Source organism: Calypte anna, chromosome 5A, assembly GCF_003957555.1.
Source record: "Calypte anna isolate BGI_N300 chromosome 5A, bCalAnn1_v1.p, whole genome shotgun sequence".
NCBI lineage: Eukaryota > Metazoa > Chordata > Aves > Apodiformes > Trochilidae > Calypte > Calypte anna.
This window is the reverse complement of record NC_044251.1, coordinates 19,059,106-19,077,010: the sequence shown is the minus strand read 5'-3', so window position 1 is coordinate 19,077,010 and position 17,905 is coordinate 19,059,106. Positions and strand designations below refer to the sequence as shown.

At 41.3% G+C, this 17,905-nt stretch overlaps 1 protein-coding gene across 6 annotated transcripts in view; it reads left to right on the top strand.

Moving 5' to 3' along the window:
• Positions 1-15,965: 15,965 nt before the first annotated feature.
• SLC25A21 (solute carrier family 25 member 21) overlaps positions 15,966-17,905 on the top strand; it is a 242,009-nt gene continuing 240,069 nt past the window's right edge. For 3 of the 6 annotated variants that reach the window (XM_030452163.1, XM_030452165.1, XM_030452162.1), the window contains exon 1: positions 16,064-16,127. Coding sequence is in view for 2 of the 6 variants with exons in the window: in XM_030452161.1 (XP_030308021.1) it covers positions 16,061-16,127 (67 nt within the window). In the remaining 4 variants the exon portion in view is untranslated. Of the gene's footprint in view, positions 16,128-17,905 lie in introns of all 6 variants that reach the window. The other 3 variants (XM_030452161.1, XM_030452159.1, XM_030452166.1) reach the window with 2 other exon arrangements.

The window sequence follows — 17,905 nt, the reverse complement described above, 5'->3', positions numbered from 1 at the left end:
GCTAAGATGCAAATTTAAGCCACAAATAGTTCAAGGACCTCAGTCAAAATAGTTATGCATGTAGAACTGTAGTGATCTAGGTGTCTCACTTCACACTCATTTTCAGTCAGAAACCCCTCAGATCTCACAAGACCCAAGCATCTTTTTCAATCAGTTGTTGTGTTATAGCTGATCAATGCAAAAGATCACAAGTCTCTGCACAACTCAATGATTTTACAGAATCATAGAATCATAGAATTGGCTGCGTTGGAAGGGACCTCAGAGATCATCGAGTCCAATCCTTGAACCACTGTTGCGGTTGCTAGACCATGGCACTGAGTGCCACATCCAGTCTCTTTTTAAATATCTCCAGGGATGGAGAATCCACCACTTCAGTGGGCAGCCCATTCCAATGCCTGATTTGTTGTGTTTTGCAAGAGTTCTTTAAATGGCTCCGTTCCCATAGTCTCCTTCCTTACCCAATGTGACCCACGAATAAAAATATCTATAGCAGTGATGAAATTGCACAGTACAGGCAATTATCAATAGGTCTTCGAGGTATGCTGTACTGTCAGGAGAAAAACCTATTACTTCTGCATATATCAGAATTAGAAATTAATCTCCTCAGTTAGCACCTGAGATGTTTCAGATGCAGAGAAATAGAACCAGAGCCCAGAAGTTCTGATTCTTTTCAAAGCTATTCACAATTTCTAGCACTACGTTTCTGTCTTCCCTGGGACAAAACATCAGACATCACTATAGCCTCTGCTATTCAGCATGTGTTGTACTTCCCTGCTAAATGCTTCAGGCACTACATAAAAACTCTCAATAGAACCAGGTGCTGATACATAAGGAATGCTGAACACACACAGAGGTGGTCTCCACTCACTTCAGGGCAACTGCCAAATTCAGCCGATACATCAGGCACAGAAAAACATTTGTTATCAGTCATCTTTTCATGACGTCCTCCATGCACTGGCAGGTGCAAGCCTGGGAGTTTTTTAAATAAAAAAAAAAAAAAACAACAAACATTTCAAGGCCAAGATTAATGGCCTTGACTAATGGCCATCAGGGAGATGGAGTTAGGCTCTTCTCAGTAGTGACCAGTGATAGGACAAGGGGTAATGGGTGTAAATTGGAGCATAGGAGGTTCAAGTTGAATATTCGAAAAAATTTTTTTACTGTAAGGGTGACAGAGCCCTGGAACAGGCTGCCCAGGGAGGTTGTGGAGTCTCCTTCACTGGAGACATTCAAAACCCGTCTGGACACGTTCCTATGTGATGTACTCTAGGTGGCCCTGCTCTGGCAGGGGGGGTTGGACTAGATGATCTTTCGAGGTCCCTTCCAACCCCTAGGATTCTGTGATTCTGTGATTCTGTGTAATGGCCTAAAAAAAGGTTTTTGATTTTTTTTCTCACCTTTTAATGACCAGTAAACCCATCTTGTTTATTTTACCACACATTTCATGTTTTATACAAGATTATTAAGCTCTTCTTTTGCCTCTAAGGGCAAACATTCAGTGGAATGTCATTTTCTGGATATTGTCTTTTCAGCTCTCCCCTGTACTTCATTCAAAGCTTTACTATCAAACTTCTTCAGAGAAGAGGGGGCTTTTTCAGGAAAAACTCCTTTCACAAGAACATGAGCTAAAACTTTGTAACCAGTTTCTTAAAGCCAGAAAAAGCGTATAAACACCCAAGTCAAATATTTATATTTACCTTCCAGCTAAGCTTCTAACATTGATACATCCTTCTATGAATTTACAAAATACTTTTCATCATACATTGTACAGCAGAGTATTTTCACTACTGAAACTAGTTGGACTGTGCCTGTTTTGGATGGGGTTAAACTTTCTTCATAACAGTGCACATGGTACTGTATTTCGAATTTTTGGCTAAAACAGTGCTGAAAATACGTCACTGGTTTTGCCTGTTGCTAACAGAGCTTGCACAGCATCAAGAATTTTGCTTCCCATGAATTCTGTCACTGCAGAGAGTAGCCTGGGGGTCGGCAAAAAGTTGGGAAAGATCTGAGTTGACAACAGGGATATTCCATTCCATATAGCGTTATGCTTAGCAACAGAAATTGGGGTGAGGCAAGAAGGGGGTGTGCAGTTTGTCTTTCAAAGAAGCCGTTCCTCAGAGACTGGCTGGGTATTATGTTTGTGAGTAAGAGGTGGTAAGTGACTATTTGCATAATTTGGGTTTTTTTGCGGTTTGGGGTTTTTTTTTCTTTTTTTTTCTTTTTTTCTTTCTTCCTTTTTTCTTCTTTTCTTTCCTATTTTCCTTTGTTTAATAAACTTTGACTTGAACCCTCATTTTTCTCAGTTTGGCTCTTCCTGTTCCCTGCCACATCCAGCTGGTGGTGGCGGTGGTGAGCAAGGATTAGTGTGGTTCCTGAGCTGCTGGCTGGGGTCACCCCACAACGTGACTGTTTTTTGTTTCCTCCTCCAAAGCACAAGGATGTTCATAATTGCTGTTTATCTTTGTTTTTTTTTTTTAAACTAAGTGAAACAGGAACAAGTTGGAATACTGCCTAGTGCTCCCTTCCCAACTTGGGTTTGAATGACTGAACTACAGTTTGCTTTGTGCCACAAACAAGAAAATCCGTATTTTAACTTTTGTAATCATAAGAAAAAGAACTACTAATCATTAGAACAAATTAGGCATACCAAATTATACCATTCCAGCAGAACTCAATAACTTATTTTTGACAAAACTTTCAGAATCTCACTTTTAACCCCATTTCCTAAAATCTGAATACTGGTTTAACATGCATAATGAACAGCAGGCAGAAACACAATTCCAAAGATTATTTCAGATTGCAATTTAGCTCAGTATTCATATAATCATCAGCCAAATCTTCAGGCTTTGAGAATGGCTTTGTTATTCTTTGGGATACAAGGTCCTGTACAGGAGTGCTACTGCACAAAAATATTAGAGCAAGAACACTGGGTACTCACACCCTTCCTATTGTTTTGTAATGTAAACATTAAGTCATCTATAATTTCAAATAAGAAATGCAGGGTACATGTTATACAAATTATGTACCTGTTACAATCCCAGAATAATCCTAATCAGTCAGATTTTCCACATATATATTTATTGGCACAAACACAACAAAACCCTCACAAGAGAATAAACTTGCTACTACTTATTATTTCGAAAGCATTATCCTCCTTCCTGCCTTTTTAATTAAGAACTGTATCTCACACTTTGAAATAAAACCAGCACCTTGTTATTTAGGAGCTGTTCACACCCTAGAGTTAGTTGTCTGTATACAAAACTGCATCAGGCAAACTTCTTTCTACAGGAAATGTGCAAATTCTCTACAGTTTTACAGGCAGCCCGCAGAGGTGTCAGCAACCCAAGTCCACCCTAGCAGTGAGCTGAACAACACAGCACTGGGCTGAGTGTGTGGACAGGCTTTGTGCAAAACAGGGAATATGCAAGATTAGCTACTGCTCGTTTTGAATTCATGAACTGCACTATACAAAAAAATGTAGTTTCAAAAGAATTAGCAATTAGCATTAGTGAGAAACAAAAATACAAAACTAAACCCCAAAATAAATTTTAAAAGCAATTCTTTTGCAGTGCGTCTTAAGAGATTCCCACAGGCCCTGTTTTTAAGATCTACTTAATGACAAACAGTTGGCTCAGAAATTAACTAAAAAGGGGGAAAGCATGGCATACAAGACAAACTCTTGTACTTGCAGGGCTCTAGAACAGATCAGGACATTGTACCCAATCACCTGCCCTCCTTGAGCACCGCAAAACTGTCCCTAAGCAGCCCAGCATGGTCATTGCCTTGACTTGCACAGCTAATACTGTGAATTTAATTTTAAATCCATGTTCATTTACTACATATGAATAAAACATGTTACAGATACATGCTCATGAAGACTTTCCTGCCTGGCTCTCTGGGTAGAGAGGCTGCAGGTACTAACCAGCCTGTTCAAGGCTGGCTGCTGGCACAGGGCTCCATCTACCTACCAGTTTGTGATCCTGCACACTCCCAGGAGGAGCTGGTGGAAAAAAAATTAAAATCTAAACAGTTATTTCACGTCTCCATTTGCTAATGAAATCAGGTAGACTACCAGTTCAAAAGAAAGAAGTCAACCAGACACATGCACTCATACTAAATGGAAACAGTTTTACATATATGAAATTTTATTTTTCTTTAGTATCTGTAATCTGTCTAATAACTGTTCCAAAGGACCACTGTTTTTCTACAAGAAGCAACATATGGCTATACATTCCCAATCCAGATGTGAAGTCTTACTGTTCCTTCTTAAAGCAAGCAGATAAGCAAACACAGATAATTCTTAAAAAATACTGAAAATTAATTGCATACAAATCTACACAATTTAAGGCATTAGAGATGCCTTCAGGAGGAGTCTGCCCTAAGTTTTATCAAGGGCGTTTCTCCAGTATAGCAACTGCAGCTCATGCAGCTATAGTATGTCCAGCTTCAGAGATTAATTTGACTACTGCCTTCATATTCAGCATGTCTCAAATTGAGCCTTGCCTTACTAAGCTCAGTCTGCATCCAACTCATGTTTGGCAGAGCAAAAAAGCAGTACCCTTTTCTCCCTAGAACCCTCTGTGCCCATGAGCCAAGCCTCTTGAGCTCAGGCCGCAGAAGACAGAACAGAAAGCAGCTGCAGTGCTACCCCTTGTGTGCAGCAGCCCAGGTAGTTACCTGAGCTCATTGTGAACAAGTTTTCTGTGGTGGCTGCAGAGCAACAGTTGAGAATCAGGTGCTCCTGCCCAAGCAGCAAGCACATCTAAATGGCAAGAGCCAATAAGACCAGTTACCCCAGTTCTGTTCTCCAAGGAATGCCCAGCAAGATCAGGAGATAACTGAAGACTGTGTGCAAGACAGGACACAATGTAAGAAAAAGTGAGCTCCACAATTCCTCCTCCTATCTTTTCTTTAAACACCCTGTCCCACACTCAACACCAAGTTGAAGGCAGCTACGTGGGCTTAATACTTACTGTCAGAGACACAAAAGCAATGGGGGCAAGGTAATGAAATCAGGGAAACACCCATATACCTCACACTATGCCCACATGTAGGAAAAGATGAGAACAGCTTAGCCCAAAAAACCTGGACAGAACCAACAGATGGTCACAGCAAGAAGGCAGTAATAGAGTGAGGAAGAGAACTGATGAACGAGGACATCAGGGAATTCATGCAGTTCCTTCTGGGGATCAGTCTTCCTAATTTACCTTGTTCCCCTAAAATGACAGTTGAAGAGATTAATGGATAAAATATTCTAAAATAACTTGCATAACACCACAGCATAAGAACAGGTTATTTTTTTTTTTTACTTTTAAGTTGAAGGAGAAGCAAAACTTCAACTTTAAAGGTGGCTTTTCACTTGGTAAATTCAAATTGATATCAAAATGCCTTTTAAAATATATCTGAGCAGAACTATGGGGTTGCTGATGTCTCTTTATGTAACAACAACATCAATGCATGCTACACCTGAGAAGGATATAGGTGTGGAACTACATCCTTTTTCATCATAGAGAGGCAGGTGCAAAGAGAAAAGCTTAACTTCAAGATTCTTGTGGTCTAATGAAAATAAATACCATTACAAACAGATCCAAGACTACAGACTTATTAAATATTGTTTGTTTTTCTTCAGATATAGAATGTGGGTACTGAGATATTTAACTACTTCAAGACTAACTTTTATTCTACATTAAACTGTTTATCCTGCCAGGAAGCTCCTAGTATCCTAATAGCCAGCAGAAAAAAAAAAGGAAAAAAGTGGAAAAAAGTGAACTAGCATAGATGAAAACAGATTCAAATTGATATATGAGTATCTGATTGCCTTATTTTGATTACACTAAACAACTGAATGTCTGACACTACCTGTGTCACTCATCTAGTAATATTTGTAATAAATTCAAAGTCAGGACAAATTTTGTAGCTCTACAAAAAGAACTACAAAGCATTCAACAAATCTTAAAGTTGGAGTGGATGTTTCACAGTGCCATTTGCATTATACTGAAGGTACCAACGACCAAAAGGGTCATACAGTGATCATTCTGAACTTCAGGCAAGGAAAGCCACATTCTAATATTCTGCTATAAAAGTAAAAATCCTGCCTGTATCTGTGTACATATGCAATGGGCACTAGAGAAAACCATGATCAAAACCACTACTTTGGTTCTCATGTGTGTATCTCAAAATTTACATAACCAAGTTAATACATTCTTACCTACTGAGCACCTAATGTTGAAAAATCCTACTGAACCTGCAATTTTATTTACTTGAATAGAAACCACGGGAGAACACACTGAGAAACAGAATCTTAAAGCAAGTCCAACTGTAAATCAAATAAATTTGAAATTAAGAACTAGACTTGAGGAAATTAAATTGTTCCTTTCTAAAAACAGTACTTATAACTACATTAACTATTATTCTAATACTAATAACTTTATTTTATCTACAACAATTTTAGTAAAGGGTGGGTACAATTTAGGCAACTACAAGAATCATAAATTGTATCCTGACAAGACACTGTATTAGATATATGTATTCTTCACATTTCAACATCTTATCTCTCTCAAAAAGGACTTAAGAAGTTCTTTTAAAGAAATAAATTACTACATATCATATCATTATTGAGAGAAATGAATGCTTAAAAAAGAACACGCTGATTTCTGCATAACTCCTTTCAACAGCATTGAAGTGGCTACTGGAATTTCTAAGAATAATTTTCTGATAATGGTCAGTTAGTATTCTCAGTTCTCTAATAACACTCAGCTACAAGCTGAGTTACCATTTTTATCGGTAACCAGGCTTATCAGCTAATTAAGCATCTAAAATGGTCTATAATACATAGAAATAAAAAAACAACAAAAACATCGTACAAACTGATATTTTATTTCCCATCAGATCAGACAATATGTAAGCACTAAGAATGGTTCCACTTCTTCACCTGTTTATACATCTGATTTAACAAAGAGAGGGGTTCAAATATACACAGTTGGAAATAATGTAATGAAAGTAAGCTAAAGCAGAACTGATTAATTCCCAAAGAAAACAAACAAGGACATCTAAAAAAAAATTTCACAATACAACGATTTTTACAGATTTTTTAAATGCAAAATATTTTAATACTTTTAATTTCTATACATATCAACTGTTATGCCTCTGAAAGTCTTATCCTCTTCCATCAAGCCAAGCTAAGACCATCTGTTTGTTAAAATGGCAACTAATGACAATTTCTAGTCCTGGTCCCACCAAGTGCAAGACACACAACTCTGAGGAAATTCTTCAGCATTAAATACTCTCTGTACAAGTGGACATTTTTACTCATAAACTCAAGTGCAAGTCAACATAAATTTGTGCATAGTTTGTGCATTTTAAAAACACCATTAAAAACGCAGTCTGTTTCTTCTCCAACTGCATATTGTTCTCTCACAGCAGAGCATCATATGCCACTTTCAGAGCAGTTTCAATTCAGTCACAACCCTGCTCTCGCTCCACGAATCCTGATGGGAACTGCTACCTCTTCCTTCCAAAGAGCTAATCAACAACCAAGCATTTTAATCCTTCTTTGTCCTAATACTACATTACTGAAGCAGATTAGATTTTTCTAATTTATTTCACACTGAACATTTAAATTAGTATATCGCTACCTGGAATATTACTATTAAAATGAACGTATAACTTAAAGATCAAATTCTGTCCTCAACAGATTTACATAAAAGGACAGAAAGGATAACATTTTTCTACCAGCATGCTATGGGGATCTCCTTAGCTTAATTTACTATGGATTTCATGGTGCAAAAATTAATGCCCTCCAGGAACTGAACTCATTACCAGTTATTTCTTCCAAACCCACAGCATAATCCCACATTGCTGTGCCTGATGGAAGTTTTGCTGTTCACTTACAGGCAAGCTGGATCTGTTCATTAAATGGCTACTCTAGCAAGTGATACTGAGCAAAATGATACCATAAATACTGTTTTGACTTCTTTCTAATATGGAAAAGATACTTATGAATCAATCTCATGTATTTTATTCACTGCTAAAACTGTGGGCAAGATACTGATGATAATTTAATCTACACATAAAGTCACCAACAGAGTGATATGCCTTTTTCAACATTAATTTCTAGAATACCTTTCAGCTATAATAATAGCACACAGCCTGTAGAGTTGCTCAAGAACCCTCCTCAGCCCTTCATCCCCTTCCCTACTCCAGAACCCACAGAGGCATACATATTCTGGTGGCAAACACAAAGCTGACCACAGGTCAAAGATGCCACAACTCTAGTTTTCAAAATAAAAACTGCTTTTAAAATTAACTAACTAAACCACTGAACTTTAATTTCTCTTCAAAGCATTAAATAAATCTGATAATGTCTTTTACAAGGATCAGATAAGTGTAATGGTGCACAGTAAATACAAAACGCTGTTTTCACGTGTACTTGATGTTCAGCAATATTCACAAGAAACCCACAAACAGCACATATTGCATTATGATAGCTATCCACTGGCATTCAATTTAAGTGATGATGTTTCTGATGAAGTACTTGGGACATATAAGCAGTTCCTGTTTCACACTTCATACAAGAAGGCTCAAGAAATTCCATTTATTTGAAAGAGCTGTAACTAATATGTATGAACCTTTTAAAAAATAAATAATTTGATTCACTGGTACTATGAAAACACAAAATCAATCCCAGCAATATTTCAAGTAATATATTTTAAAAATCCTATCATATCATATTCTTTACTATGCCAAAGGCCACTTCTCTACAAAAGCTGCCATTTTGCCTTAACAGATGAAAGACTACATCAAGAATCACCATGAAAAACAGAATTGTTCACTAAATGCATGCTGCAATTAACATGCAGCATCTACTCTGCCATATGTTTGACAGCCTAGAAATTTTAAAGGGAAGATGAAAATTATTCATTTAGAAAGCTCTCAGGTTCACGTGACTGATTTCACAAAAAACTGTGATCAACAGTCAAGACAGGACCTCTCTACTTTCACCCTCAGCTCATTTGTACCTTCTTGCTTTCCATTCTAGTGAATAATTTAATGATTCTTTCCACAGAGAGTTACCAAACCCATATTTTCCTTCCTTCCCTAACCTATTCCAGTAAGTCCTTACATTTTTAATCAATCAGGCTACTTCAAAAGTAAAAAAAACTCCACAAACTGCAAAAAACTAGATCTGAGACATGAAGCAACAGTACCATATTCCTATTTCTGCATGTAGTACAATGTACTAGGTTTGCTTCACTGCAAAAGAAATAGTAAGCCTCCCAACTGTTTTGTTACTTACTGGTCAAGAAAATAGGGTAACACCATAATAATGAATTTCTAATTTAGCATCACCTAGAATGACGTCTAACAATCAAGGAGAGAATATAACAGAATGAAAAGAAAAAATACCATCTCCAAAAGGGGCAATCTAATAATTAAAAGGTAAATGAAACAAAAAAGGCAAAAAGTTTAATTAATTATCACGTGAAAACTGGGGAACAGATTTTAAAATTTCATTTGCTATCCACTACTATTGAACAGAGTAGATCCCATTACAAACAATTTCTAAAGGACTTGAAGTAGCATGGAAAGACATGAAAGCCTGATATTACTACAAATAGGGTATGTACAAACACCTACAATAAGGAATCATTTACTAAAACTAAGACCGTATTTAATCTTCTTGAGACAAGATCTATTAGTTTGATTTGAGAGACAAAACATCTGATACTATTGAAGAAATGGCCAGGAGGAAAAATGAATATTCTCCTACTGTATGCCCTCTCCACAGGCAAAGTCACCAGGTCCTAGGGCCCTGATCTCCCTGATAATGCTGTTAACTCCCAGTGATGGGATGCAACAGCGACCATAGCTTCACAGCTCCACCTCCTTCCTTGAAAACGTGCAGCAACAAGAAAATTTGAGACCTACTGTCTTGCAACCTATACATAATTTTATCTCTAAGTCCCTCCCTTCACTTTCCTACTACAATGAAAACTGCAGTAGTTTCTCCTCAGCTGGAGAGGCAAGTTTATAGCTTATAGTTTAGTTTTTTATACTGTTTATGGTTACAGTTTATAGCTTTCAAGAGGCTGAAATCTGTGCTGATCCCTGTATCAGTGACAGGCAGAAGAGCTCATAGCCCATCATGTCAGTATCTCACTGATGTATACAGCTCAGTCTCTCTCATGCAACTGGTACAGCTGAAGGATCTTGTTACGAATGGCTACATTTTGTATACTTGATAGTGAAACAAATAGAAACAGAACTACCAAACAACACAGCATGTTTAACTGCTATGATTTAGTCTTAATTCTTGCTAAGCCTGGCAAGATTTTAAACTTATTACCATATTTTCAAATAAGCAAATAATCCAAAGTAAGTGTTTTCAGGCTGAACCAAAGTAGGATATTCCTGAAGCAAAACTGGCCAAGAATAGATGCTCAAGGACAAGCAGAACAAGGCAATCAGATAACTGTTTCTCTAGAACCCACAGGTTCTACAACCCCCAGAATTTGTAGCAATTAGACTGTTGAGCCTGAAGTACATTTCTGTGTTTATTTTTCTTCCATGACTAAAGAAGAGCAACATAAGACTCTTCTAACAGAAGTCAGAACTCACTGAAGTATTAAACCTACACTATGCCACTTCAGGGCACTTTGAATTCCCAAACTCAGGGTCAGCAAACTCCTACAGTATTCAGCTTCACCCATCTCAAACCCCCAAGCTGTACCTGAAAAGCCACAGTCTTTTTTTTCTCAAATGAAAGAGACCTTCACAACACCACCAAGAAACCAAGCCACTATGAAACTTGCTTAAACGGGAAGCTGAAGTATACAATTCATTGGGATATTTTTTGAAAGTCACAGAATCACAGAATGTTTAAGTTGGAAGAGACCTCCAAGATCATCCAGTCCAACTTTTGATTAACAGCAGTCATAAATGTGCAAAAGAAAAAACACAACACAAACACACAACAACAAAAACAAAACAACAAAAAAGGACCCAATGCAAACTTTATTTTGGTAGCGGTTTTGGTGTGTGTGTGTTGTTGCTTTTTTAAAAATATATCACTATTCCGAGTACCCTTCACAGCATATTCTCACCGGACACCAAAGATCGGGCACTGACCCCCTAAATTGTTTGGGGCAGGTTTCGCCTCTGGTTCTCCCATCTCCCTCCCAGCGCTGCCCCCTCTCCCGGAGGCGGCAGCCTGTCCGTCCCCTCCCTGCTGACACCCTTGGAAACTCGGACCCGCGCATCCCGGCACGGGAAACTTGCTTCCCCGGCTCTCCAGCTGCAAGCGGTCCCAGCCGAGGGGCTGCCATGGCCCGCGCAGCCGGTGAGCGGAGCAAGAGCCCGGCAGCGGCAGAGCAGGCCGGGCACCAGCGGCCCGGCCGCAGAGGCGGAGAGGCGAGGAAGCCGGGTAGGGCCGCTCGCTGGCGGGGAGGCGCCGAGGGCAGAGCGGCCCCAACCAACGCCGCCTCAGGAGGTCGCGGCGCCGCCGTCACCCAGCCCCACCGCGAAAGACAGCGCAAGTTCCACCCCCAGCGCCGCGGGGAAGCCACAGCCTCGCCGGGCCACGGCCGCGGAGAGCAGGGCAGGGCCCCGCCACCCCGTTACCTGCGCGCTCCTCCCCCGCCGCCACCGCCGCCGCCTCCACAACAAAGCCCGCGAGCGGGCGGTCCCTGCGGCCGGGGCGGGGGGCGAGGCGGGTGCGCACGGCCCCTGAGAGCGCGCAGCGGCGGGGACGCGGTCCGGGGGCGGGGCCCGGGCTGGGGGTGGCAGCGCCCCCCTGCGGCGGGAGAGGAGGCGCACGGCCGGCGGGAGGCGGGAGCCCGAGCTGGCGGCCCCTGGCAGGGCTAAAGGTGAGCGGCGGCGGCTCTGCCCGCATCTCCCCCGCGTAGGTACAAGTTGTTTCCTTTTTCGGGGGTCAGCACTGGAGCGCTGCCGAGGGGCGGCATTCCCTGCCGAGGGATACGGTAATCGCAATGAAGAGAGAAACCCTACCAGGGCTGTTAAGGAGGAGAAAGTAGCTGTGCGCACGCACCGGTCTGGGAAGAGTCCAGTTCCACGATTAAGCCTGGACGTGCTTTAGCAAACAAGCACAGTGGGACGGTCACTCTTTGTGAGGGAGTAGTAAGGGCTGGATGTGTAAGGCAGATGCCCCCTGTACAAGAGACTTTCAGCAGGAGAATTTGTGTTGAGGTGAAAGATTTGGGGGTTGGGTACCATGAGACAAATGTAAGTTTCCTGACAACAGCAGAGTTTATTTTTTAAGGAGTGGGTCTCATTCTTTTCTGCGAGCATAACTCTATGCCTATCTCTTTATGCGCTCTGAACAGTATTTTTTTTTTTTCCCATGTAAACGGTTTTGGTTTTCTTTTTTGTTTCTGTGACATCTTCTGAAGAAAAATCCAACAAACTAGTTTCTACTCGCTCTGTTCAAATTCTCTGTACTATTGAACTGCTGCAGCATGTTCCCTTTAATACTCGATTTACTATTTGTATCAGAGGGAACTTTGTGCAGGAGACCTATATCTCTGGAACAAAAACCTAGTGATGTTTCAGCATCTGCTTTTTGATCATACAGAACACTGGGGATTTGACGATTCTTCTGTATTTACTGAGCAGCAAGTCTCAAGGAGCCAAACCAAGGGAACTAATGCAAATGTTAATGAAACATTGAAGTTGAAATTTTAATTACTTAAAGGTCAGCACACTCAAAGTTTATTAATTTAAGGGAGTTATTCTGTATTCTCATACCAATCCCTACTCTGTTCTTACACAGGTCAAAGAATCCAAGTGATTGTTTATTTGCTGATGCATACGAGTTATATAACTGGATTTTATAGCTGAATATCATGTCTTTTTTTGCAACTAGGCTCATTCTTTCAGCAGCTTTTAAGCACTTCATATAATTTACATTCCCATACTTTTCAGTAGCAATAAACACATTGTATCTCTTCAATCTTTATTGTAAACTACCAAAGGCTACAGTTATTTTCCACCTTGAAACGCGCAATTCAGTTAGCAACTATGTTACTAAATTATCCCAAAACTTTCACACATATTTAGAATGTAACATAATCGAACAGTATTGTGATCTTGTGAAAATAGTTTTCCAAAGACATTTCTATGAAATTTCGGCTTCCAAACACTACTGCTACTGCAATCTGTTCTCAAAACAGGAAAAAATATTTAGAAAGGTTTGACAAATTATTCCCAGAAAAGCCTGTTAAGAGAGATAAAAACACTGTAGCTTCAGAACCTGATGCACAAACCCCTCTTGTAGACTGATGAAGGATCCTTACTTGTCAAAATTCACCTCACGTAAAAATCATTGGCTTTTTGCTGATAGAAAAAAAGTTCCTTTCACAGCGAATAAGATAGACAGTTAAGAAATTAATCTTATTTCTAATAGGTTTTCATTATTATGCTTATTTCCAGATTCCCTTCCTCATTCTACGGGAGAGCTTTGTATTTCTATCCAGTCTGGAGAGCTGTGATCTGATCACTCACTCTTTCACAACACTATCTGAAACAAATCATCTTTCACTACACTGCTTTCCACCTCCATGATATAAATTACAGCATTTTAATCCAAATCTAAAATATATTTTGTATTTTGCTTCAATATATTTTTCTCATTCATTAATTAATCTCTTTGATTATGTGAATTCTGTCTATTGGAATGTTATTTTTTTTCTTTTCTATTGACTAGCTATTTCCATCTTCACTTTTATAGGAGTCAAAATATGCCTTTCTTCATAATGGACTTTTTCTTGTTACCATTTGCTTGAGGAAAAGATGGGGTATTATTATAACAAATGCAGATTTCGGTTACAAATGCATGGTTGTGTTGTACCCTGGTACTGAGTACCTTTCCAGGACTGGAGGGTATGGAAAACAAGCATGTATTCTCTTCAGCTCTGCTATGCTAATATATTTGTAAAGTCAAAAAATTCTGATTCTAGCACAATGCCTCTGTTGTGCCTAGGATTCACTGTGCCTTGGATTTTATCCTAAATTCACTAGCTCAAAGGCTTTAAATTAATATCTGGAAGCACCTCTCTTGCTAAACTAAAATGTATATAGACAGCAGACTGTGGTTAAATACCATCTCAGACATGGAAAACAGTGTATAATTATATTGTTCAGACATAAGAATCAAGTATGACTTAGTATGCTTCTTAAAGAACAGAGAAAGAAGTAGGTGCCCACATTTGATTTAAGTAACTGTTCTGCAGGAATATATAAATGCACCTAGTTACAAATTATCTATGTTTTGAGTTTAGCATAACCTGATGCCCTTGTAAGGCAACAGCAGTGTATCTTTTTTCACAGGAAGTTAAAAAATAGAAATGTACAAACTACCTTTCTTTTCCTTCTCTTTTGGAGATGTGCCAGCAAATCTAGCTTTCTAGTTCTATTTCAAGATGCTCAAGATCACACATGGTATTTGGAATCCCTTAGAAGAAAACATGAAGTATTTCTGATGCAAAAGAAATATCCTTGTCTGTGTCAACACTGTAGGGCTGTTGACAAGAAAGCAAAATAAATAAATAAACAAATCTCAAATGATCCATGTGATTGGTTATACAAACAGTCTAGCACCTTATTCAAGAGCCATTTCTTTAAATCCACCTTCTTAATTCTAAGAAATGTGTCCCTGATGTCCACTGCAGCTCTGTTTTCTCCCCTGAATGTAACTGGGCTTGTATGTACCCCTGATTGTTAGAAAAGAAGTAAAGGTGGAGCTCAGAGTGGACAAGCTTTTCCTTGGGGTAAGAAAAATGAGCAGTGCTAGAGGCTGTGGGCTACATGCAAAAGGAGGAAACTGAGGGTATAAGGAACCACAGTGCAATTCAGAGTTAGAGGAAAAAGTAGAGACAAGGAAAAAAATCTTTACAGCTAGATGTTGGTAACCCAGGGGTATGACTAAAGGGTCAGGGATACAGCAGGGAAAGTAAAATATCACATACAATGTGCTTCCAACATCTGCTTCCAACTTTTGCAGCTTCAAAATCCATAGGAACATTAAGGCATTCAGTTGTTGATTAAGTGCTTAAGCTGTAGTTTATTAACCAGAGTGCTATTTCAAATGTGTCTCTAAGTCAGAAAGACTATGTGTGTACTAGTAAAAAGAAAGGATCTATGCCCATCCTCTGGCCCTGAGAAGAGATATCCTTGTGTGTTCTGCATCCATATGGCTGACCTGTCTTTCCCTTCAACAGTGCCATCTCTGGAAATGAACGACCCAACATTGTACCTGGGCATTTTCTGGAAGAGCACAGTTTGGCCTTGGCAAAAACGATGTTGGGGACTGTCAGCAATGAGACTGTCCCAGCACTCAGCTGGCACTGTTTCATCTACTAAGATGGGCCAGTAGGTCTTTGTAACATATGCAATAGACACTCTCTGAGTGACAAAACACCCGTGTCCTCTGAACACTTAAGAGGAGGAACCAAAGGCTACAGGTTTTAGGGAACAATACGAGTCAGAAAGTGGTGAGCCGAACCGCAGCACTAGCCCTTCCTAGAAGTGATCTGTGAGTGTTAGCCGGCTCCCAGCAGCGATGGGGAGCAGAGGATTGGATGCAACTGTGTGCAGCACGACTCTGGCCCCGAAGAGGGAGTGAACGGCAGAAGCCTGAGGAGATGTCAGGCCGCCAAAGCCTTGCCTCCCCGCCCCAGGGAGGGCGATCACAGCTCTGCCTGAGAAAGAGAAGCTACAGGTTTCCCAGATGGAAGAGATCAGAGAGCCCTTACCCCTCCGGGATCGGTAGTAGAACCCTTACCCGCCGGGATCTCTAGTAGGTCCGAGCCAAGCACTCTGCCCTCCACCTACTAAAGGCCACTGCTCGGTCACACGCCTCCCACCAGCGTGGGGGCCCGGCCCGCGTACCCCCGCCCCTCCCGGCCTTGCTGCGGCCCACCCCCCCGAGCCACCCCCCCGCCCGCAGATAACCGCGGCTCCCGCCTCCCCCCCAGCTCTTCCCCACCAGCCCAGCGCAGAGTCTATCCCGGCTGCCTCTCGCTGCCGGCGCGGCGTTCTGAGGATGGCTCAGAAACCCGGGGGATTTCTGCAGGAGGCCGCTCACCAAATCGTCGCTGGGGGCTCTGCGGGTAAGTGAGCGCGTTCCCCCTGGGCGGGGAGGGTCTGCCCGTCCCCGCCGGCGCTCCGCCAAGCCGAGAAGGTGGCTTGCGCCGCCGCCCCCTCGCCGCTCTCCTCAGGCGCAAAAGCGTCGGCGGGGAACGGCCCCGGCTCGGCGGCGGCTCCTCCCCTGCCGGGCGGTGCCGCCGGGCCCCTGAGGCTGCTCAAAACCCGGAGTCCCGGGGCCTGGTACGATGCGGCCGGGCCCCCGCGGTAACTTTTGTAACGGTGCTCGGGCCCCCGGGGGTGTATCTGGGTTAAACACACCCTGCAGCCCCTCGGGCGATAAGGGTGGGAGGCGGGGCCCCTTGAACCGCAACAGCCATCGTTTTCCCCTGTGAGCTGCTGCGGTGCGGGGCAGCTCTGTCTTTCCTCGCTTGAGCTGGTCTCAACAACTTTGAAAACGAGTTTATAGTGATCCTGCATAATCCGCTAGCAGCGCCTGGATGCCGGGCAGAAAACATTGTTCCCCTTCCCAAACGCATTTGTTGTGGTGCTCTCCGATGCAGGGCTGCAGTGGAAATATATTGCTGTGGTTTTCAATACTTTTAGGAATGTCGAGGTTACAAATTCATCACATTATTTGAACTGCAAACTACAAATGTCAAAACCTCTGGTTAGCAATGAAAGAGTTTCTAGTTTGTTTCTTCAGTTTGTTTTCCCTAAATTGGAATCAACTTGAAATACTTATGCCAACCTGCAACGTAAGGAGTATTCACAAGATGTCCTGCTCTTTTGCTGGATACATGTAGATCTTGTTAGCGTTTCTAAAGATGTAGTGCATTTTAAAATGTTGTTTAGTGTTTCTTTGGGGTCAAAATACTGTTTGCCATATTATGTTTTAGTTGAAAGAGGGAATCTATGTGGTAGTAACTTCTGTTTCTTGCGTAATGCTTTGGCACAAATAGAATTCTCCTGAGGGTGAGTTCTGTGTAGCTGTAACGCTGCATGAGAGCCAGTGCATCACTCCCTCTAATTCCTCTGATGCCCCTAAATCCAGTTTTATGCATTCCTGCCACCAGCACACATTTGAGTGCCTCAGTTTCATGCTCGTGACTCTGCATGTCCTTTGTTTTCAGCCTTCTGCTTTGACACAGAGAGATGCCACAGCAGAAATGGAGAGGTTGCTGGCCAGGCCTTGCCAGTGTATTGTATGACAGTGTTTATGTAGCTCTTCTACACCCTTGGAAACCTTAAAGCTTTTTTATATTCTGCTTGGTACCACCCCCTTCTTTCTTTATGAGAAAAATGAAAGTCTTTATCTAGCCTGTTGAAGGCCCTTCATACCTGAAGGCTTACTGAGGTGTTTTGCCACTGGATGTATTGTAAAATTACAGATTATTTTGCACAGAGCAGTGGGCCTGTGCCTTAGTGACTCAGATTGATCTAATACAGTATCTTCCCATCCTCTGCCAGCAGCCTGTTTTCTTTACAGTCTCTGTTAGTTCATAGAAGAACAGACAGTTTCACTAACATACTGCAAATGAAATTGTCACTAATATAAAGACAGAGTTTTACAGGTGGACTGGAACTGAAAAATGAGAATGTTTATGTATGGCGTAAGGAAGAGACAACATGAAAACTACTTGCTGATCTGGTAGGCATAAATGTTAAAATGAGAGAATTCTCAGTTCAAGGAGACAACTCATTTGTACTAGAGACTTTTTTAGGGTGCATCCTTACTTCCTGCTTACATCCTTTTGTTTAGTCTCCTTTCAGGCAGGCAGGTTCCTTAGTTCCATCTGTAGAG